General features: G+C 38.8%; 1 protein-coding gene across 2 annotated transcripts in view; it reads right to left on the bottom strand.

The window, feature by feature from the left end:
* ERAP2 (endoplasmic reticulum aminopeptidase 2) overlaps window positions 1-22,756 on the bottom strand; it is a 40,173-nt gene extending 17,417 nt beyond the window's left edge. Inside the window, exons 1-10 of one of the 2 annotated variants that reach the window (XM_059175539.1) lie at window positions 22,604-22,647; window positions 20,920-21,002; window positions 19,200-19,894; window positions 15,019-15,157; window positions 11,372-11,506; window positions 9,600-9,720; window positions 6,896-7,050; window positions 3,331-3,444; window positions 2,103-2,234; window positions 1,735-1,866 (exon numbers count right to left, since the gene is read on the bottom strand). In XM_059175539.1, the coding sequence (XP_059031522.1) occupies window positions 1,735-1,866; window positions 2,103-2,234; window positions 3,331-3,444; window positions 6,896-7,050; window positions 9,600-9,720; window positions 11,372-11,506; window positions 15,019-15,157; window positions 19,200-19,753 (1,482 nt within the window). In that variant the 5' untranslated portion in view covers window positions 19,754-19,894; window positions 20,920-21,002; window positions 22,604-22,647. Of the gene's footprint in view, window positions 1-1,734; window positions 1,867-2,102; window positions 2,235-3,330; window positions 3,445-6,895; window positions 7,051-9,599; window positions 9,721-11,371; window positions 11,507-15,018; window positions 15,158-19,199; window positions 19,895-20,919; window positions 21,003-22,603 lie in introns of both variants that reach the window. The other variant, XM_059175540.1, reaches the window with a different exon arrangement.
* Window positions 22,757-23,111: the final 355 nt, after the last annotated feature.

Here is a 23,111-nt window from a genome sequence, read left to right as displayed (position 1 = left end):
ACACCAAGGACATATTGTTTCTTGTTGAAGAAAGACAAGGTTGATGTCCACACACACACATAGCCAAGGAGAGGGAGAAAGTGAGGGATGGGAGAGAAAAGCAACATGAGGCTTGTTGAGAAGTTTAGGAAGACTCTGGAGAGCAAGCATTTAGATTTTCAGCAGGAAGTGATAGAAATTGATAAAAACATTTACATAGGTTGTACTAAAGACTCAAATGAGATAATGAGATAATGCTCTTGAAATATCTTTTTAAACTATTAAGTGTTATATAAATATTGAACAATATTATGATTGGCCCTGGGCCATGAAGTGCTTACAAAGAGGACTCTTTTGTCTACAATGGCTTAGGGTTTGTCTATCTCTCTGCGTAAGCCTGCCAGTCCAATGCATCTATAAAAGACTATTTTACTCACAGTTGAAAACTTAAGAGTATTTTAATAATTCTTAGAATCATCTAAGCCTACTACATGTTTTCTTCATTTTACTTATCATACTACTTGAATCCCAATAACAAAAGAGACCAAGTGTTCCTTCATTAGCAATTAACTGTTCATTAATCACAACGCTAAATGCCCTGGCACCTAGAATAGATATGATTCTTGTTCTTTTTTTTTTTTTTTTAAGATTTTTTTTATTTAGTTGACAGAGAGAGAGAGATATCACAAGTAGGCAGAGAGGCAGGCAGAGAGAGAAGGGGAAGCAGGCTCCTCACTTAGTAGAGAGCCTAATGTGGGGGGGCTTGATCCCAGGACCCTGAGATCATGACCTGAGCTGAAGGTAGAGGCTTAATCCACTGAGCCACCCAGGTGCCCCAATATGATTCTTGTTCTGAAGCAAATTTTATTATTATTACTATTGTTATTATTAAACTATTATAAGCTATTAAAAGACGACATCACTATGGGGGATAGATTCGTAAATGCACTTTTAGGTATTGAGCAGAAAGGCAAACCACTGGGGCACCTGGGTGGCTGTGTTGTTAAGTGCCTGTCTTCAGCTGGGGTCATGATCCCAGGGTCCTGGGATCAAGCCCCACATGGGACTCTCTGCCTGGCAGGAAGCATGCCTCTCCCACTCTGCCTGCTTGTGTTCCCCCTCTCGCTGTGTCTCTCTCTGTCAAATAAATTTTAAAAATCTAAAAAAAAAAAAAAGAAAAGAAAGGCAAACCATTGAAGGGTGGAGTAGTCTGTAAGGAGAAGGTAAATTCTCAGCTAGAACTTAAAGGATGGATGGCGTTTGAATTGTTGGCAAGAAGAAAGGGTCCCCAGGTAGCAAGGACCCTTGAAACAAAAACGTGATGACATAAGGATTGAGCAGGATTTCTTCCGATGAGGGAGGAAATGTGTCTCACGCAATGGAAAATACATGCTGGACACTAAAGTTGAAAAAGTAGAGTTCAACCTTAAAATCGGGGCAGAGAAGTTTAGATATTCATGGCGGGAATTACAAAGTCATTAAAGATTTTGGAAAATGAGGAGATAAAAGTATTAGGTTATCCTTAGAAGGGAACCAAAGAAAAGGGCACCAGATACCAAAGGCCTGTGACTACCCCAGTGTGGATGGCATCTGGTTCCAAAGGAAAAAGAACGTGCTGCCTTCGATACAACTGGCAGAGTAGAAAGTGGAATACATGTTGATTGACTGACAATACAACTATTTATAAACCTTCATAATTAGCCTATTACATTTTAGATTTACCGACAGTCTACTGTTCCCCAGCATATGACTTACATTTGACAGACTGTTCCACAAATCATCATTTTTAGCATTTCCATAACTGAACGTCTTTAAGTAGTGAATAATTCCTTTGCGGAATTTCTCCTCATTCAGAAAATCCTTGAGCATATTCAAAATACAAGCTCCCTGAAAAAAAGAAAGAAACAAAAAAAAAAAAAAAAGAAGATAAAGAAAAAGATAGTATGATTTGTTTTTTAAGGGAGCTTAAACTGTACGGAACATGGGTGGTGTCTGAAAACGGAACTTCAAATACAACAAAAGTATAACCAGTGGCGGGAATCAGCAACCAGTAAGTTCAACTGCTGATCTTACAAGCCTCATTACATTTCTACTGAAAGCAGAGCTCCCACAGCATTTACTACCTTGTTATAGGAAACGGAGTCAAACATTTCTGCTATCTGCGTAGGAGTTTCTGCTTGATTGGAGATAGGACGGGATGAATTTAATGAATCTTTTTTAATTACTGTAAAACACACGTCTGAAAAAGCATCATCCTAAAGAGGGAAGAAAATGTTTTCACTTTGAATTTGACACTTTCAAAGCAGTACAAAACACAGTAGGCTTAGGAAGATAATCATCATAGAAGTAGTCATTTCTTACAATTGATTGTAAGTTTCTTTCCCCTTATATAGTCCCCTGCCACCAATTCTCTACTTCATAAAGGCATAAATCCAACATTTCTTCAGACATTGGTTGAATGTGTACCACATACCAGGCCCTTGGATACAGAAATAAAATGGTTCCCATTTGGTGAACACTTGCTATGTGCCAGGACCTTATCTGTGATCCTTTCAACACTCCTGTAAAGTAGATGCATTATGTGCTCTTTACAAGTGAGAATATATGAAACTTTGGGACTCCACCATGGATTCAACACATAGCAAATAAGAAGACATTGACTTGGGCCTGGGTGGCTCAGTGGGCTAAGCCTCTGCTCTCGGCTCAGGTCATGATCCCAGGGTCCTGGGATCAAGCCCCGCATCGGGCCCCCTGCTCATGGGGGAGCCTGCTTCCCCAACCCCACCCACCTGCCTCCTTGCCTACTTGTGATCTCTGTCAGTTAAATAAATAAATAAAATCTTTTTAAAAGAAGAAGAAGGAGAAGGAGAAGAAAAAGGAGGAGGAGGAGGAGGAAGAGGAGGAGAAGAATGATGACACTGACTCTGAATCCATGACTCTCTGTACCATACTGGACCAAATGCCTACCCAAAGAGCTAAGTAAACATTACAAACCTTGATATGTAGTGTTCAGACTCTTTATGTGTAAAGAAAAAGACATGTTTGAAAAAAATCTTTTCATATATTTTAGGGAAGTGAATAGGCAGGCCTTTTGAAAATTCTAGAAGCATGTGCCCCAATTATGCTTAATTTTCAGGTTACATGCCGAGAACTCTCCAGAGGATCTTTAACCATGAGCCCCATCTCATTCTACATCATTGTTCATGGACAGTGACTTTCTTTCCTCTCACCTCACATACACAGCTGTACATTTGTGCTATTAGAGCTCTCTGCCCATAGATTTCTGGGTGATAGATTTGTGTTACGGGCTGAATTGTATATGTGGTACGACATACAAAATTGTAAACTTACAGATTGTAGCTCTGGATATGTGGCATTAACAGAGACGAGTTCCATGTATGTTGCAAAACCTTCATTGAGCCAAATATCATTCCACCATTCCATTGTAACCAGGTTGCCAAACCACTAGGAAGCAGAGACTCAGTGTTATTAGAAGTTAAACAAATATTGGGGTTCCTGGGTGGGTCAGCTGGTTGAGCATGGGACTCCTGACTGCAGCTCAGGTCAAGATCTCAGAGTTGTGAGATAGAGCCCTGAATTACCCCCTCCCCTATTCTCAGTGAGGAGTCTGAGATTTTTCCCTCTGCCTCTCTCTTTACCCCTCCCCCAGGCTCATGCACATGCGCGCTCTCTCTCTCTCTCTCCCTCTTAAATAAGTAAGTACATTTAAAAAAAAAAAATTAAACTAATATAAAAAAAATTATTAGGGGGCGCCTGGGTGGCTCAGTGGGTTAAAGCCTCTGCCTTCAGCTCAGGTCATGATCCCAGGGTCCTGGGATAGAGCCCCGCATCAGGCTGTCTGCTCAGCATGGAGCCTGCTTCCTCCTCTCTCTGCCTGCCTCTGTGCCTACTTGTGATCTCTGTCTGTCAAATAAATAAAATCTTTTAAAAAAATTATTAACTAGCAAAAATATATAATGGATGCTGACATCCTTCTTTCAATGGTTCAGGCCTTTCCTCTCTCTGTTGCTCTTTCCTCTCTGTACAACTTCCTTCTACTGACTGCTTTGCCTTCTCTTCTCATCACCACGTTTTTGTTTCTTGTTTACTTTTCTTTGTGTCCTTCTTGTCTCCAGCTCTCCAACTTCCATTTTATCCTCCCAACATTTCTTAGCTATTAGATTTTATCGAGAAAAAGATATAAAATCTTACCTCATCCTTGATTTATAGTGATGGCCTTAGGAGAGATCTAAGCCAAAATATCTTTGGTGAAGTCACTTCTTTATATTAAGTAGCAAATATTTCAAATTCTTACAAAATCATTTAGGACTCTTGGATTGCTACATAGTATTACTGATGAGGGAATTTAGTTGTTCACTTTTTCTCTGACTTCTTCCAGAGATTAACCCAGACACTAAAGCTAAAGTAAATACAAGTTTTGAGATTTTAAATATATAAAAATAAAATTAACAGGGTGCCATAAGGAGAGCTAAACAGCAATTTACCCTTGACCTATATTTGATCTGTAACCCTGGCTTTAAGTATTACTACTTTTTCACATACTTTTGTATTTTATTTAGCCTATGTGCTTGGTACTATCCATCTAGTTTATCTGTTTCAGAATTGCAATCTCCAGAGAGTTGGGAAATTAAACAAAAAGATTCCTAGATTCAGGGACACCTGGGTAGCTCAGTTGTTTGGGCATCTGCCTTTAGCTCAGGTTATGATCCCAGGGTGCTGGGATCGAGCCCCACAACGGACTCTCTGTTCAGCGGGGACCTTGCTTCCCCCTCTTTCTCTCCACTTGCCTCTCTGCCTACTTTTGATCTCTCTCTCTGTCAAATAAGTAAATAAATAATCTTTTAAAAAATGGATAAATAGAATCTTAAAAAATATATTCTAAGATTCAGAAAAGACTTCTTATAGTTATAGCTAGATATGTAGCTTCCAGAAACGGTTTAAGCTCTATTTCTTTTCTGACAACCCTCATATCATTTTGCAAGTGGGCACCAGTCTTCCTGAGAGCATCTGTGAAAATGGATGGGAGGTGTTTCCTTAATTGGAGAAGTGATGAATATGAAAAATCCAAGTTGAGCTATTTTGGATAATTGACCAGTTAGTAAGAGTGATTTATCCATTCATTCAATAAATATCTTTTGAGAACCCACTACATTACTGGCAACGTGCCATATAGAAATAGAAAGATGTATACAATACAGCCTCTGCCCTAATACAAATAATGGAGGGCAACCTATAGATAAATGCACTAAAGCGGTATGGTGCTATGATCAATGCCTGTACAAAGGGTAGAGAAGACTCCAGGAGTTAAAAATTTGGGGAGTTCTTTTTGGGAAGAGTTATTTTGGGGAGAGTATGTAAGTTAGTTAGGAAATGATTCATTTCCTGCCTCTTACAAGGGGTCTCAGGTATGTTGGGAATAGCGTGTACGCTAGGCAGATTAAGTAGCAAGAGCAAAAGCACAGAGGAGCGACACAAACTGGCACATTGGGGAATGGAAAATAGTCTAGGATCGCCAAAGCTTATGGTGTGGGTAAGAGATGAGGCTGGAGAAGTGGAGAAGAGCTTAATCTTGGGCCCCTGGTATGCCATGCTATGGACCCTTGGCCCACTCAGTTGGCACCGGGAGTCTTTGTCGGAGTGAATGGTCATAGGGAGATCAATGGGGGAGACAAAAGAGTCAAGACAAAAATTCCACTGCCGTCTGCGACTTCAGCCTTGGATTTTACACCTCTGTGAAAGAGAAATTGTAAAAGTGAAGGCCAGAGCAGCTTCAGAGGTAGAGTTCTCCAACCATTTCCCTAGGAACATTCAGTAGAAAGATTAGAAATCCCAGATTCAGTCAACTGCTTTAGAGCTACCAGTGACTAATAATCAAAAGCCCTAAGATGGGCCAGTGGGGAGATTCTAAACCAGAGGAAGCCACACATATGTGCTTCGATTACAGTGCTAAGCATGGTTCTTATGTAATTGGGTACTTAGTTCACTGCTTAAATAAAATCCAACTCATTATTATAATAATGATAAAGGATAAAGTTAAAAATTAAAAACAAGAAGTTACTAGCTTCTAATAAATACAATAACATGATCGTTGTCTACATGGTAAAAGAGAATTTCTGGGGCTCTTAATAATTCATTGTGTTACTAGGAATTTTCAGAAATGAAATAGAGCAGAAATAGTCTCTTATATCTATAGAGTTAGTTTTATGGTTCTGAATTTGCATCTAACACAGTGTTGATAGATGGGCTTTGGAAATCCTAATAGCCTGTAAGAAATGGGAGCAGAAGCAGAGATTGTTGCTGCTGTCACTAATAACTCACACTTATTGAGTGTGACAGACACAGGCACTTATTTGTAATTCTTCACAGCAGTTTCAAGAAGCAGGAACTACTATTAATTTAATGTTATAGATGAAGACACTGAAGTTCGGAGTTAGGTAATGTGTCTAGGGTCAGCCACCCATGAGTACTTGGATTTGAAGTCCTTGCTATGGCCATATAGTGACATCTTCCAACTGAAGGGAGATTGATTTTGCCCTGGATTAGGGGGTAAGGAAAACTATTTTTAATAGAAACCTCTCCTTGTAGGGTTTCCAATTCTGCCTCCTATGTATCACCATAATCCATAACTTCTCTACTAAAATACATAGGAAGGCTTTGCCTTGAAGAGTTTTAAAGGATACAGTGACCATTTCTCTTGTGATAACACACCTGTGTGAGTGTCATAGTCTAGAGATTGAGATCTCTGCTACTGGACATACTGTGTTTGGTTCGATAGTCTCCAAGTTCCCCTCTAAGGGTAAAATGATATAAGTTTATGTTGTTTCAGGAAGCCCGCTGGTGTCCTGTACAATGCCTTTTGGACTGATGCTAAGAGAATGTCATGAGTGTTAGGTACCTGGTGGGCTAGTTCATGGGCTATGACTTCGGTGACCAATAGTTGATCAGAAGCAGAAGAAGTGTTAGTATCAAAGAGCAGTGACGTCTCTTTATATGTGATAAGGCCCCAATTTTCCATGGCTCCAGACTCAAAGTCAGGAATAGCAATTAGATCTAAGAAATAAGAACAAACATACTTGATCATTATGGCTTCTGCATCAGAAATGGGATTTGCTTCCCCCTCAAATACACTGTGACACTTTCATGTATAAGCAGATGTTCCGAAAACATAAAGACTATTGCAACATTGACCTGGGGTCTTGCAGATGTACTGAAAATAATAGATACCCATTATTAAGCAGCATTAATTCTATCAATACAATTTTGGTTATAGCTGAAGTAACCTGTTGACATTTACCCACTTGTTTCAAAGCGTGCTAAACTCAGCAAATACCTTGGGTGCATTAGTGCTAAGAAAATGATTTTTTTAGAAATACTCATATTGTATTTTATATTAATACTACTCAAAAACGTTGAAAGGTATCAAATAATTTTTAATATGTTTGAGATTCACCAAAACATATAATGAACTCATTTCTGTAAAAAAAAGAATAATATGGGATTTCAATTTTAGGAAAACATCTTTTAGGAGCAATCTCTATTGTCAATATTTCAATTACTTTTTCAAGAATGTGTGGTCTCTATTATGAGCAAGTGTCCTTTCTAAGGCAGTAGAGGAAAAAAGCTGTAGGCATCAATTATTTCTGACCTCAATTTCCTTTTCAACATTGATATGTTCTCTACCCCTTGACAAAGTCTTGAGGGAAAAAGTGAAATTTAATCATTTTTAAGCAACTCAGGTATAATGTATATTAATTTATATTCTATCTGTGTGTGTGGTGTGTGTGTGTGTGTATGTATGTATGTATGTATGTATGTATACTCATTGCCATTGATGTCATGTAGGTGAGAAAACTTCTGACTAATATTTAATCTTGGAATTTTTACTTTTTATTCTGCTAGACCATTTTGGAAGAAATACGGTTTGACTAAAAAGAAAGGTAATTTTTTTAAGTTGAAATGAACCAAGTCACTTGCCTTGCGATTACATTGTCTGGAATTAATACTGGTTAATTCTAGTGGATAAAAACAAATACTTATAAGACAATCTAAAGTAAATTAGCACTAATAAAGATTAGTATTCATTAGAACTTCAAATGTGGGATGAATTTTTTTTGTAAATTGCACTGATGATTTTATAGTTGGATTATCTCCAATAATCATTAGAGATACTTGTATCTAGTTTAATTTTTCCTAAACTGCATCCTTCTTTTCAGTTATTTTAAAAATACATTTCACAAGGGTGCCTGGGTGGCTCAGTGGGTTAAGCATCTACCTTCAGCTCAGGTCATGATCCCAGGGTCCTGGGACGGAGCCCCGCATTGCATGGGTCTCCTTGCTCATTAGGGAGTCTGCTTCTCCCTTCCTCTTTCCCTCTGCCTCTCCCTGCTTGGACTCCTGTGCATGTGTTCTCTCTCTCTCTCTTTCTCTCAAATAAATGAGTAAAATCTTAAAAAAAAAAAAAAAAGGTACATTTCATATGATCTTCAAGGTTGCATTGTTCAAGAACAAGGTAAGGGGGGGGGCGTCTGGGTGGCTCAGTGGGTTAAAACCTCTGCCTTCAGCTCAGGTCATGATCCCAGGGTCCTGGGATCGAGCCCCGCATCAGGCTCTCTGCTCAGCGGAGAGCCTGCTTCCTCCTCTCTCTCTGCCTGCCTCTCTGCCTACTTGTGATCTCTGTCTGTCAAATAAATAAATAAAATCTTTAAAAAAAAAAAAAAAGAACAAGGTAAGGTTGTTGATGGTTGTTATTGGATCTTTCCTTGGCTTTTGACATAGAAACAACAATGGATTATGGGTATATTTAGTATATCTATACTAAAAAACAGATAGAACCTGCACTATAATAAATTAGCAATGAGACTCAAGAACAATAAGAATAAGCCCCTGGAAAAGCCTTTTGATGGTCCTTTTACCTCCTCTAAGGAAAAATGGCACAGATATTTGGAGGGTAAAGAGAAACAAAGACATGATAAGGAGTATGTCTTAATTTTCTCAAGGGAAAAATATGTCACTGTCAGAAATTCTGAAAACCAACCTACATATGTTATGAAACCAAAGTTATGGTTTAATGTGTTTTTCTTAAGATAGAAAATCAAAACCAGGATAGACTATTCGTATCTTCCTATGTAAAAATCTGTTACTACCACATTCAAATTATCTACTTCCTCCAAGTCTTCTTTTATTTTTAAATCTTTTTAAATCTTATCTTTCAACTTCAAATGCACTATAAACAGATAGAGGGACAATTTCTAGCTATTTACATAAATCTTTGGCAAATTTTATAAAAGACTGCTGGTCTTATACAAATACGGCATAGTAAAAGGTTGTATGTTCCGGAAAATTCATCCAATTAAATCTAACATGTGATACAGCTATTTTAATATGAACCAGATAAAAGAATAAATGATCCACACTACTCAGACTTCTCATAAATACTTTTCTTTTCTACACTCAAGAACCATCTCTGAGGTACAAATTATTGCTTCCTGGGCTAACTGAACTTCTTCAGTACTCATTTAAATCACATATAAAGACAAAAAGAGAAATCAAAGCAAGGTCTATAAGAAAAATAAATACAATGACACAGAATTTGAACCTACCCAGTTTGGGGAGTGGATAATTGATATCAAAGTAGTTTTCATAAAAATCGAGTAGCTTTAATGATGCTTCCAAAGCATAATGGGTTTGACTCCATTTTTCTGGAGATGCATAGACGGACACCTGGAAATGTTGATCAGAAGAAGTGGTCTTTGAATGTCACAAATCCTTGGCACAATCCCATTCCTAACAATCCTCACTCAAAGAAAGCTAGACTGAATTTTTCATGAAATTTTTAAAATAGAATTAGCATGTTTTTGATGGGGATAAGACATTTCATAAAGTATTACAGCAAAAGTCAGTCTTAAAAATTCTAAGCTATCTTGTGTCTTCTATCATATTCCATTCCCTAGGTGCTAATCTGTAAATTTCAAACTATATGAACTCACTATATCATGAGAGCCCACCTGAGCTCATCACTATTATGCATTCTAGCACTTGAGTTCTAGCTTTCCAGAACTGTGTCTACCTGCACAAGTCAAATAAAACATAGATATATGAGTTGGAAAAGCCTTCAAGAACTTATCGGATCCACCTTTCCATCTAGTAGACTTTAAACTCAAAAATCCCCAAATATGTTTCTTTACTCCCCCTCAAGTAAATAACCACCGAGTGGAAAAAATTAAATTACATTCCACTTTTATTGGGTTTCAGGTATGCTGCTACTTTCATTTTATGGTGTGCTTTCATGCTCTGAATTACCTAAAGTCCCTCAGAACTTTTATACGAAGGATATATTAATAGTTACCATCTTTTGATGGCTTATCAGGCACAGTGCTAAATGTGTATATATGAAATCTAATTGAATCCTCTCAACAACCTTATGAAAAGATGGAAATACGTGGAAATTAAGTAACTTGCTCCAAGTCACCCAGCTAGAGAATTGCAGAGCTGCGATGTGAAACCTAGGAAGCTGAGCGGAACCCCTCCTCCTGAAGTTACGTGCCATGACCTCCCATATGTCTATTATCTATGCAGAATCTGACTGTAGAGCTGCTGTGTTACATATCTAGATGCACTGCTCATAACACGTATCTACGTATCTGTAAGCATGATATGTATACAAATTGAAATAGTCATTTAATAGCTATTTTTCATAAGAATTATTTTACAGTTCTTTGAATGTTTTTTGGTTCTTTGGTTCTTTGACGGTTATATTTAGTTCTTCAGGGTAAGCAGATGATGATGATGATGATGGTGGTGGTGTCTCTACTGATATTTACAAAACTCTGTAAGATACCCATTGGGTATTTTAAGTTTTTGCAAATAATGAAGACTCTAAAAATTTGAAGTCTACCTCTCTTTGAAGAAAAAAAATTATAGAAAACAATTGGAAACAATGTGAATGTCCTAAAATAAGAGGCTGACTAAAATTTCTTTTGGTGCTTCCATGCAGTATAACACTAAGCAATTGCTAACATAATATTATAGAAAGTTCCGTAAAATATATTATAAAAGTACTATAGAAAATTTTAATGGCATTCAGTTCTTAGGGCATATTATGGTGAAAGTAGAGTTAAATAATCTAAAACATTATTTTGTAAAGAAATGAGTATACACCATTATTGTATATACTCACATATATTGACATATATATGGAAAATATTTGGAAAACTTACACTAATATTATCAGTAATTCTATCTTGGTGATGGGATTTATGAGTAATTTATTTTATTTTTTTGCCTATTTTGTGAAATAAGCATGATAAAAAGCATAAGAAAACAAAACCTCTTTGCTCTCAAGACTGTGTATAAAATTAGAACTCAGTCTCACCTTGACCCCTGAGGAGGTGGTGCCACTCACAGAGTTGAAATCACAAACTACATAGGCTACAAGGTATGTACTCATTTTTACAGTAGTTTCAAAATGATCTTCTAAGAGGCCTTCTTCAAGTTCAATTGTCTTCACCTACAGGAATGGAAAAAAAATTTGAAATTTGAAAGTTGGAGTATTTTACAACAGTACCTATGACTTAAGTCGGTGAGTTAGAAGAAGATCCCACCACTTTGAAGGACTTGAAGATCAATGGCCCATCCCATTCTATGACCTCTACTCCCCTTTTTTCTCTTATCCCCGGACTTCCTCTAAGACATCATGTACCACTTTTGGGACCCCAAAGGATGCCAAATCTTATTTTGTTGCTTGAAAGCATAAAAACATTTTAGGGGTTTCTACTTTCTTGATATGCAGTAATCTCCAACACTGGCAGAAATCAAAGTTATGCACTTCTAAGCAAAAATATCAAAGAATGTCTCCTTTCCCTTTGTTTGTTATATAATAAATCTCTGTTACAGAAGGAAATGGGATGCAAAATTGTGTGAGATGCTTTTCATTATCTTTTAGTCCTCTTATTTATGTGTGAGGCAGGTGCTATTTCACAGGTGAGGAAGCAGAGTCTCAGAAATGTTAACTTAATTGCCCAAGATCACATGGCTAGTTCCACAGGAAGACCAAAATGTGGATGTGACCGTGTGACTCCAAAGACATTGCTCATTCCTTCACTCGCTGTGTGACAGCTTGAGTCATAGTCTTATTTTATCTTTGCTTCATTGATTCAGCAATGAAAGCAGGCAGGCCAAGGAGGTCATTAGTAATTTAAGCTTCTGCCTATCTGCGGAAGAAGAAAGAAGTTTTAAGCCTACAGACGGGCCAGCCACATCTATCAAGTTCACTGAGTAATTACTAATCTCTGTCTTTAATTGTTCAGGATAGCTTGTCCTAGAGATGGTCTCTACCATGGTACAATGCCCCCAAATACTGAATGGATACAGATCCAATAATCTGAAAATACCACTTTCTTTAAAATGGTAACTGCTCTTAGACTAGCTTTCCCCTTCCAGCATCCCTTTCAAGGGATCAGGCTTGTGACAGCACTAACCAGGGCTTGTCAAGCCTGTTTTATCTATTTTATCTATTTGGGTAAGATTGCAGTTTGCTTTGGCAAGAGAAAATGCCTTGAAGTATTACCAGAAACTGCCTAGCCTACTTAAGTGACAAATGTTTATGTTATTTAATTCTACTAACATTCGAGTCTATAGAATTCCATTTAAACAATGAGGTCCTAAGTTTTAAGAAAACAGCAGACATTGACCAAATAAATACTTTACAAAAGGTAGCACTATATATAGGACTGCGATATATGTACCTCCTGCAAGTTAACTTTGTAGAACAGCAGTCTCTTTTTTTGGGATCTGATTCAATGAGAATTCTATGAGCACATACTTCTATCAGACACGAGGAATATGGGAGAGGCCGAGGAGAGGGCGTTATGACTGCAGTCTTATGACCAAACTCTGTAAAAAACCATTTAGTCAAGTGGGTTAGAAGCAGGAGAGGAGAAGGAGGAAGGTTGTGGGACACTGGGGAGATGAGACTCTCTGACAGGAGACACTGGTGGCAGGAGTGGTTAGGAGATAGATGGGCATTCCCTCTGATTTCTTTCCCCAGATGAAGATACAGCCCATGGAGACTGAGTTTTGTTCTGGAACCTGGAGTGAACCATGTAGATTAACATTGCCTTAAATGGAAGTGCATGGGGTGTTCGTGTACGTTCTTGCAGGAGATGATGTAATCTCCAAGTACAGAACATTTGTTACTAGACAAAGATTTAGCTGTTTCTCACTGTTGGCCAGACTTTCCTTACACAGCAAGTATCATCAGCAGGTGTGTGTTCCTTTAAGGAAAGAAGGGGACAAAGAAACCCTCCAATGACATGCTGCCCCCACTAGTACAATTCCCTTAAATCTTGTATTCTCAAGTAAGCAGTTTGAGAGCTCAGTGTGTGTTGCTTCTTCTCACTAATCCATAAACCATATTAACTGCTGCTGTGATTGTCCAGAGTGTAAGACCGTAGCATGACTTCAGTTGTCCTTTTTGGCCAACCACAGAAACGTGGGTTGGGCATGTCGGTGAGAAGCAGAAAGTGAAGCCAGTATTTGTTGGAAAAGTCACTATCCAGGCAACGGGACAAATCAGTTGAGACAGTGCAAATATTCAAGGATCGTATAAAATATTTTTGAAACATGCACTTATTTGTCTTAAATAGGAGAAGTTTCCGGAGGTTTCTAAAGATAAAAAAAAAATTTAAGTTCTAATATAATGAAATGGCAATTATGTTTGCATCACATTTTAATGAAAAAGCTTGAAAATAATTATATTTTTACTTTACCTCCCGTGATTACTCACGTGAAAAATGACATTAATAAAGAACTGCTGGGAAAGAGACTGAACTGCCCTTAAATGAACGTACAGTTAGAAAGCAGACCTGCAGTTCAAGTACACGATCATTTTTACCTGGAAATGAGTAGGCTAATTAAATTGCTGTCTGGATGATCAGGGAAAAACTAGGATATGTGTCACGTGGAGTATTGTCACTTTTCCCCTTGATCGGTTCTGCCAGTCTATCAGAGCAAATACCTTTTTTACCAGCACAAAACAGAAATCTAGGGAAACTCAGTGTCTTGTGTTATCGACTCATTTCTCCCCTTCAGGCATAGAGGCTGATCACTGTGGAGGGCAGAGAAAAAACTGGGGTAGGGCCCCTTGCTGGCTTATGATGGCCCAGCTGCCTTCTGGGCTGCTCATTTTTGCTGAAGCACGATCAGAAGAGCCTCTATTTTTGTCTCACTTTCCAAGCAGCAATTGTGAACTATTTTATATTTTGTCAAACATCACAAATGGCAAGCACATCATTAGTCAGGAAATATCAAATGAGGCCTGCCGTCAGCCGTATCTTTCAGAGTTTCCGAATTTTGAGGGCAAATAAAGGGTTCAAATGTCTCTTTCAGTTAAAAAAAAAAAAGTGTATAACTACCATAGATGATTTTCATAGATAATTTTAAGAATTACCCATGGAATTAAAAAAAAAAAAAAAAAGGATTTCTAAGTTTCATCAGAGACCACTAGAGCAGAATTTCCAGGGAGGAACCCAGGCAGGGTTCTCTAGATCCTTCCCACTCTAAATGTGAGGTCTGGACCGGCAGCGGTGGTACCACCTGGGAGATCATTAAAAAGGCAGAACTTTGAGCCTCATCATGCCAACCCGAATCAGAATCTAAATTTTAACAAGATCCTCAGATGATTCATCTCAACATTAAAGTTTGAGAAGCACTGCTCTGAGTGGCTCTGAATTTCATCATTGGCCAAGTAACACAGATTGAAAAAGAACATTGTTTCCATATGAATACGAATCAAATATAAATCACTTTTTTTTTTTAGCTTCTGGTATAACAATGCCCCACACAGAATGATTTTAAAATCTAGTAGGATTGGGGTTATTATATAATATGTAGATGGAGAAAACAAATTAATGGCTTCAATCTTGAAAACAAAACAAAACAAAATATATTAAAAAAAAATACAACAAAGACCAAGGCTCAACTTGAGAATGATTCCCCCAAAGTTTCTGCAAGTGACAATACCTTTGGCATGTTGGATAGTGCAACGTGTCCACTTTCTCTTCTTATCTTGATGGAAAAGTTGGCTTTAAATGATGGTTCATCAAAGCAAGGGAAAGCCATCCGGGCTTCAGTTGGCTCAAAATCGGTTACTGCAATTATTCTGAAATGAAGAAACCACCGGCCAGAATTTTACAAGTGAAAGCAAGAAAAGAAATGAACTATACCTTCAGAACACAGCTTATCAAACCCAGAGGTGATATATTTGACTTCTCAAACTATAATCTTAGTGAATCTAGGCTGTCTTTTTAAATAAAACAGGGGTAAATTCTGTTACTAGCTGCCAACCGTGAATTATAAACAGTGCTAGGTGCTCTGCTTATGTGACTTCCTTCACACTCATGGTAGGCAAGGATATTGAGATTCAGAAAATTCAAGTAAGCATACCAGTTCCTTAGCTACTAAATGAGATAGGCATGTCCAGTCAATGTGATGCCGAAACTGACTAGGATATGAGTAGTAAAATACCATCTCTAAGGATGGGGCTTCAGTTGGAGATTTGAGTACTTGTGAATGTGAGTGATACCTTAGGTTGTGTTCTCAGAAAGCAGACCCTGCTTCATTAAAAATATGCCTCCAAGAGATGTTAAGGAGGTAGGTAAGGAGTGAAGGAAGCAGGATAGGATAGAAGAAAAAGCAGGCTGAATCTGGCGTCAGTCCGATCTCTGGGGAGCTCTGGAATGGAAACTACATCTTTAAGATTTCCCCGACTAGAGGCAAGGAGCTGGGATTTTATATTTTGTACCCCATGGGCAGCCTAACTCCCAGGAACTTCTAGCTTTCTCTGCTTGCTAGTAGCTCTAGTTCTCAGACTATAATAGGTAGATAGATATTTTGATAAATCTCTGTACCCTATCACCTGGATAATGTCTGAAATTGTATAATTACAGATTTATTCTTTGGACTTAAAGCTTCAATTAAGAAAAAGAGCTGGAGGAGCACCTGGGTGGCTCAGTGGATTAAAGCCTCTACCTTCAGCTCAGGTCACGATCCCAGGGTCCTGGGATCGAGCCCCGCATTGGGCTGTTTGCTCAGCGGGGATCCTGCTTCCTCCTCTCTCTCTCTGCCAGCCTCTCTGCCTACTTGTGATCTCTGTCTGTCAAATAAATAAATAAATAAATAAATAAATAAATAAATCTTAAAAGGAAAGAAAGAAAGAAACAAACAGCTGGAATGCAGACTTATTGGAGAAGGAGGGAGAATAAAACATCTCTAGGGTCAGATAAAGGATGAGAAGGGCTGGGAGGGGGGAGAGCGGTTGCCAGGATAATTGTGCCTCAATTTACTTTGTTTCTATAATATAGATTGGAAAATGGGGCTAGGGATCAAAACAATTTGATTTGCTTGGAACTACAGGCTTTATTTGGTAGCAGCTACTACAAGTATAAAGGAATTCCACATGCCTGGAATAATTTTCACAAATGGGAAATTTTGTTTACAGTAAGTTTACAGTGGGAAAGGAAAAAGTTTAATATTTTTTTTTCTGGTACTTGCACAATTAATTTTAGCTCTGCATGTAAAGTAGTGACTTCTTACTTCTCAAAGAACTATTGTTGACAGGATTATTTTTATATTTGAAGTTAAGTTGTGTGTGTGTGTGTGTGTGAGAGAGAGAGAGAGAGAAGGAGAGAGAGAGATCCATGAGTCTATTGACACTGTGCTGCAAATCATCTTATATGTTAGATCTACTATGTGACTGAGGATGAAGAGAACTAATTAATCATAAGAAGAGTCAGAAATAGCCTGAAGTTAGTTATGGGAGACATGTTGAAAAGTCCTCCGGCTCTACTTAAAATAATAATAATAATAATAATAATCTCCCACTCCAGTTTCCCACATCTTCCAAAATAATACCCTTAAAAAGTATGTCCTTGTGGTGGAGTCCTTGTCACTTGAAAAAATGAAAAAAGCTATCACTGGTCACATGCTGCCTTAGTGAGAAGTTGATAAATTCCCTATATAGTACTATGCTGGCTGAGAACAAGACCCATAACAACTGAGACTGCAGTGAGGAAAGTGTCCCAAGGCGAGGAGCAAAGACATGGGATTGGGGAAGAGCTCTCCTACGTGGATCACTGGGGACCGTGGGGGTGGAGAACATATGAGTCCTCAGAGGGTAGTGAGCACATAAGATGGGAAAGAAGAGACATGTAGCAGACATTGCTAAGGTCCCCTATTCATTCCTCTTCTTCAACTCCAGTGGAATCCTGATTTTACTCAAGAAGAAAATGTGCTCAATTTTAAAAAAATCACCTCTTCAGGGGCACCTGGGTGGCTCAGTGGGTTAAAGCCTCCGTCTTTGGCTCAGGTCATGATCCCAGGGTCCTGGGATAGAGCCCCGCATCGGGCTCTCTGCTTCCTCCTCTCTCTGCCTGTCTCTCTGCCTACTTGTGATCTCTGTCTGTCAAATAAATAAATAAAATCTTAAAAAAAAAAAAAATCACCTCTTCAGAGCCCCTTGCTACTTCTTGGGGCAATAAAACTCCTGTCCTGATTGAAGTCATTGGGTGGGAAAACTTTGTAAAATACTCAGCTGGCATGTTTCTTTTTGCCTTTTTCTCCCCCACTCCCCCACTTCCCCTTTCTTCCTGCCACAATGTGGACTTAATGCCTAGAGGTGCAGAAATCATTTTGTATTAGGAGGCAAGCCATATGCCAAGGGCGCTAAACAGAAAGATAGAAGCAGCCTGGGTCCTGGATAGCACCAGAGAGTGCTGTAGCAAACTGGTCCTGTCCTGTTTCTGGACGTCTTGTTGCATGAGAAAAGAGTGGGCCCCTATGTGGTTAAACCACTGTGTTTGGGTTTCTTTAACTGGCAGTGGAGTGTCACTGATCAAAGGTGTGAAAGCACCGAAACGCTCCCAGATGGACCCTGGCTCTGGACAACCAAGGCAGCCACCCCCATGGAACACCACGGATGCCTCTTTTTTTTCCTAATTTCATGTAACTGTCGGAAAATTCTGTTTTACTTTCCAAAACAAACGGCAAATTCAATCACTTCTCTCCATAAGCACTGCCACTAGCTTGGCCCAAGATACCTTCATTTCTTGCCCCCACTACTGCAATGACCTCCTAAAAAATTACTGTCCCCTATGTCCCCCTCTCTGTATCATACTTGCAACATACACTTGAGCTTTATGGAGCATACATCAGATCATAATCTCCTGATGAATTCCCACTGCACTGGAGGAAAAGCCTAAACTCCCTACAAGTGGCTCAAAGTCTTTGCCTGATATGACCCCTTTCTACTCTACTTCTGTCCTTTATTCAGTGTCCTTAAGCCATGCTGGTCAGTCAGTCCAACCTCAGAACCTTTGCACTTGCTGTTCCTTTGTCTGGAGATACTCTGTCCAAAGATGTCCTTATGATTTTCTCCTTTTTGGAAAACAAACAAACAAAAAAACCCTCAAAACATTGCTCTCCATTTAAATGCATCTCCTTGGCAAGGACTCTTCTGACCACTTTGATCAATGAGTTCCAGTCCCCAACTACCTTTTCTTTCTATCACAGCCCCTCAATTTATTTCCTTCTTAGCATTTATCATTTACCTTGCCCATTTAATTTACTTTCTTGTTCTGGTTGTCTCTTCCTACATATCTTACCACTCTACATTCAATGCCTAGAACATTGCCTGGCACATGGTATGTGCTCAATAAATGGGAGCTCATGAAATTGACCATATTTCTCAAGTCTGCAAACACACTTGATCCTGCCTTCTAGATTTGAATCATGCCATTTCTTGGGGAATGAACACACACTCTCACTTCCTTTCTTTCAAACCAAACCTCACTTGTGGTTCTTTCTGGTCTCAGATCAAGACTCATCTCCTTTGAGAAGCCTTCCCTATTTCAGCTTTCTGTGCCATAACCAGCCTTCTCCCTAGCACACCAACATAGCTGTCTCAACACAGTCACATATTGGTCTTTCCTCCTAGTCATTCTTCCTCTAGCTGTTTATGCCTTAGCATTCTGTGTTCTCATCTTCACTGATATTTCCTTAAGAAACAGCAGAGCTGCTGCTTCTTCCAAGTTTCCATGGTTTATGGAGCTTTTCGAAAATGACTGCTGAAATGTGCTCCTTGGCAAAGAATTGTAACCCATAAGGAAAGTATCATAAGAGACTAAACAGCTAGAGCAATGTCCTACCTTGTTTTACCACCATGAGTTCTGTATGTGCTTTTATAAAAACCTTGAAAACCATTGGCTAAGTTGGCCTGGAAGTCGATAGCCACAGAGTATCTCAAATCAGTCATTAGTGCCTCTGGAACCAACAGTGCAATTTGTTGATGAGCAGGATAACTCAAAACATTCAGCCTTTTTCCTGGTTTCCTGTATCTCAAATCTTCCTCTGATTGAAGGATGACATTCATGATTTCAAGGTCTTTGCTGTGCAAGATGATGAATTGGGTGGCATATCTGACCAAGACTTCAATCTTCTCAGAACCAACAAAGTCCAGGGAGGTAAGATTTGGATGGACCAAAAGGTCATAGTGGAGAGGAATGACCACCCTTGGGAGCCTTAGCTCGTTCCAAGGAAATTGCTCCCCATTGGTGGCTACGGGGAAAGCCCCAGGGTCCTTATTGAATGGATCAATAGATGACGTTGAAAATTGAGAACAAATGCATATTTTGGCCATAATGGCTGAGCAGTAAAATCCCATGTAAATATTAAATATCAGTTTTCTGCATGGATTGGCCATTGCAGAAGAATAGATACTAAATCTATTCTCTAGAAGACAAATTAATATCCAGACTAAGTCTCTTAATTCTCTGTAGCACTGTACTCACTCCAGCTACATCACACAGGATCTGAACGATACGTTTCAATAAACGGATTTGACCTAGAAGGAAAACAAAATTCATAGCATGTAGAAAATGAGTTCAATTAATAAATTACTCTTTTAAAAAAAGTGTGGGAATGGAGAAAACCTGCTTTCATAGAAAGAAGCCAAATAACCACAAAATGAAGTAGAAATTGAGCTATCATTTGATTATTACTAAAAATCCTGTGGAGGCCAAATGAAAGGACTATGCCTTAAAATTTTATGTGTAGAATTCCCTCTGCATTCCTATGCCATGAACTTCAGGCAGGTATGTAAATTCATTGAGTGCTAAATATTTTTAATATTTGGCTACACCATTCTGGCTGTATCCTGGATGCCTGAAAATTAGCTGCACAGGTGGTCTCTATTTTGTCTTGAGTCACAAACTCTATATTCTTTGGATACCAGTTTTAATTATTTGCAGCATTGAACTTCACCTCTCTCAATGAATAAAAGTATCTGAATGGCCTTATTCTATGGTTGTTGTTGGAAAGGATGCTGGTCAACGTATATTTTCAATATATCAAAAGCTAAAGAAATAAAATTTGAGTTTATAATATTCTTAGTGAGAATACTTAAAAATTGTTTTGGTGTTCTTCATCTTAGGCTACCTTTGCAAGTGCAATTAAATCAAACTGAATGCACTGCCTCTAAATAGGACTTAGATGATTTATCCTTATTAGAAGGGTAAAATCACAAAATATAAAGTGAGGACAAACAACATTGTTAGTTTAGGTGATTCAACTCTGACTCCCACCTGGTCACCTGCTTCTATTTACCTCCTGCCAGCTCCAACCCAGTCCATGAACAGTCTCCTTCCCCGCCTTTTTTTTTTTTTTCATTAGCAAGCTCTTCAGAATTAATTATCCCAACAGTTACTTTAATTCTCCAATTTGTAATATCACTGCAGACAAGCACGTATTGTTAAAGGGACAACAACACCAAACAAGAATGGTAAAATAAAAAATTTCAAAGCCAAGATAAGGAAACAACTTAAGGTGCCATCAATAGATGAACAAATAAAAGTGATGTGCTATATGTACCTGCAATGAGATGTTATTTGGCCATGACAAAGAAAGCAATCCTGCCGTTTGAAACAACATGGATGGAACTTGAGGACATCACGCTAAGTAAAATAAGTCATGCAGAGAAAGACAAATAAATATTATGTATCAGGTTTCTGGGGAATATAAAATAGCTGAACTCAGAGAAACACAGTGGAGTGGCAGCTACCAGTTGGGTACAAACTTCAATTGGAAGGTTTAACAAGTTCTAGGGATCTAATATACAGCATGGTGATTACAGATAATCATACTATATCTTGCACTTGAATGTTGACTAGATTCTCACGGTCCTCGCAAAAAAATAGGTCCGTGACTTTCTCACTGCAAAAAAGAAGTGGTGATTATGAGATGGGATGGAGGTGTTAGCTGATGCCACGGTGGTAATCATTTTGCAATATAAAAATGTATCAAATCAAGGTGTTGTACACTTTATTCTTTTTTTAAAGATTTTTAAAATTTATTTATTTGACAGAGACAGAGAGAGTACAAGCAGGGCAAGCAACAGAAAGAGACAGAGAAGAAGACTCCCCAATGAGTGCAGGGCCTGATGCAGGGCTCCAATCCCAGGACCTTGGGATCATGACCTGAGCCAAAAGCAGACGCTTAACTAACTGAGCCACCCAGGAACCCAAAGTGTTGGACACTTTAAACTTACACAATGTTATAATGTCAGTTATATCTCAATAAAGCTGGGGAAGATTTTTTTTAATTGAAAAGATGATGACACTTCCTTCTTTTTCAAATAAGCATTAAATGGTGGCTAGGAGTGCCTGGGTGTTTCACTCTGTTGAGCGTCTAACTCGGTTTCAGCTCAGGTCATGCTCTCAGGGTTCTGGGATTCAGCCCTGCATTGGGCTCTCTGCTCGGAGCCTGCTCCCCACTCTGCCTCTGCGGTCTCTCTCTCTCTCTCTCAAATAAATAAATAAAATCTTAAAAAAAAAAAAAAAGAAAAGAAAGAATTCATGTGAAGATTTTGGCATAGCACCATAATTAGTAAATACAAAGCACATAAATGTTAAATATTAAACCATTACTGTGTTACTATTACTTGAATTCTCTGGCATAGATTAAGGACTGTTTCCGTCTCCACTTGCAGCAGACACACTCCAAGAAAGCTGTATTTTACTGGTAAAACTGGAGAGAAAGGTCTTGCTACTTACTTATATTCGTATAGCCTTTAGCCTTAGATCAGTAAGGACTTGAAAAGCCAGCTAATATGTCTTTTGTGTCCTGGTGAAGAAACTGAGGGGAAATGATTTTACCAAAATCACATGAGAAATTTCAAGCAAAATTGGGATGAAAATAGAGCCCTTGATCCTTAGTCTGGGGACTTTCCTTTATATTCAATAGCACTTCAGTGAAAAACACGTCCTGGGATCCAAGACAAGAATTGCAGGAAATGTTTGGGAAAAGCTAAGAAATCTCCGGAAGAGAGAGTGAGTCAGTAAAGCTGAAGGATTCTTAAATCAAGTCCCAACCTTAACCTCACACACACATGCCGACGATGCAGTGCCAGATTCCCCCCACCCCCTTTCTCGGGAGCCTCACTTAACATGACAAGATCTCCTCAATATAGCAGTTTTATACCTTAAGTTCCAGTAATTATCCTCACTGAAAAGTTCTGAGTCTTAAGAAAAATGGAAGAGAAATGTTGAGGAGTTACCTTAATCCATGCTGTTGCAGATTTGAATGAAAGGGAATTTACTTTTGATTTCACTTTCTGTTCTGGTAGGACCCGGAACTTAGCATGCCTACTGATTACAACACTGGCTGGTCCATTAGAGTATAGACGAACTATAGATGGTCGTAGGACAAGAGCTTTAGCCCAAAAGGCACGAGACTTCCCCCTGCTTCAAGCCCTCCTCCGTCCTCTGTGAAAAGACCATATAATTGTTTTAATTCTGCCCCTCTCCAGTTTGTTATGAATTCCTTTTGATTCTTCACTTTCAATTTCTTTCTTTTCAAATTTTAAACAATGCCTCTAGTCATTAGAGTAGTCTAGGTCCTCACTACTTCTCACAATGACCTTCAATCAGGTCTCCCTGGCTCCTCAAGGTCAGGTCTGGCAGTTTACTGGTCTGGTGCCAGCCCGGACTCATCCGTGACGCTACTGCTTGATCATGGCGTGCCCAGCTTCAGACCTTCCTGGCGTTTCATCCTGTTTACACAGA

This window comes from Mustela lutreola, chromosome 5 (genome assembly GCF_030435805.1).
Source record: "Mustela lutreola isolate mMusLut2 chromosome 5, mMusLut2.pri, whole genome shotgun sequence".
NCBI lineage: Eukaryota > Metazoa > Chordata > Mammalia > Carnivora > Mustelidae > Mustela > Mustela lutreola.
This window is presented reverse-complemented; position numbering and strand designations above follow the sequence as displayed.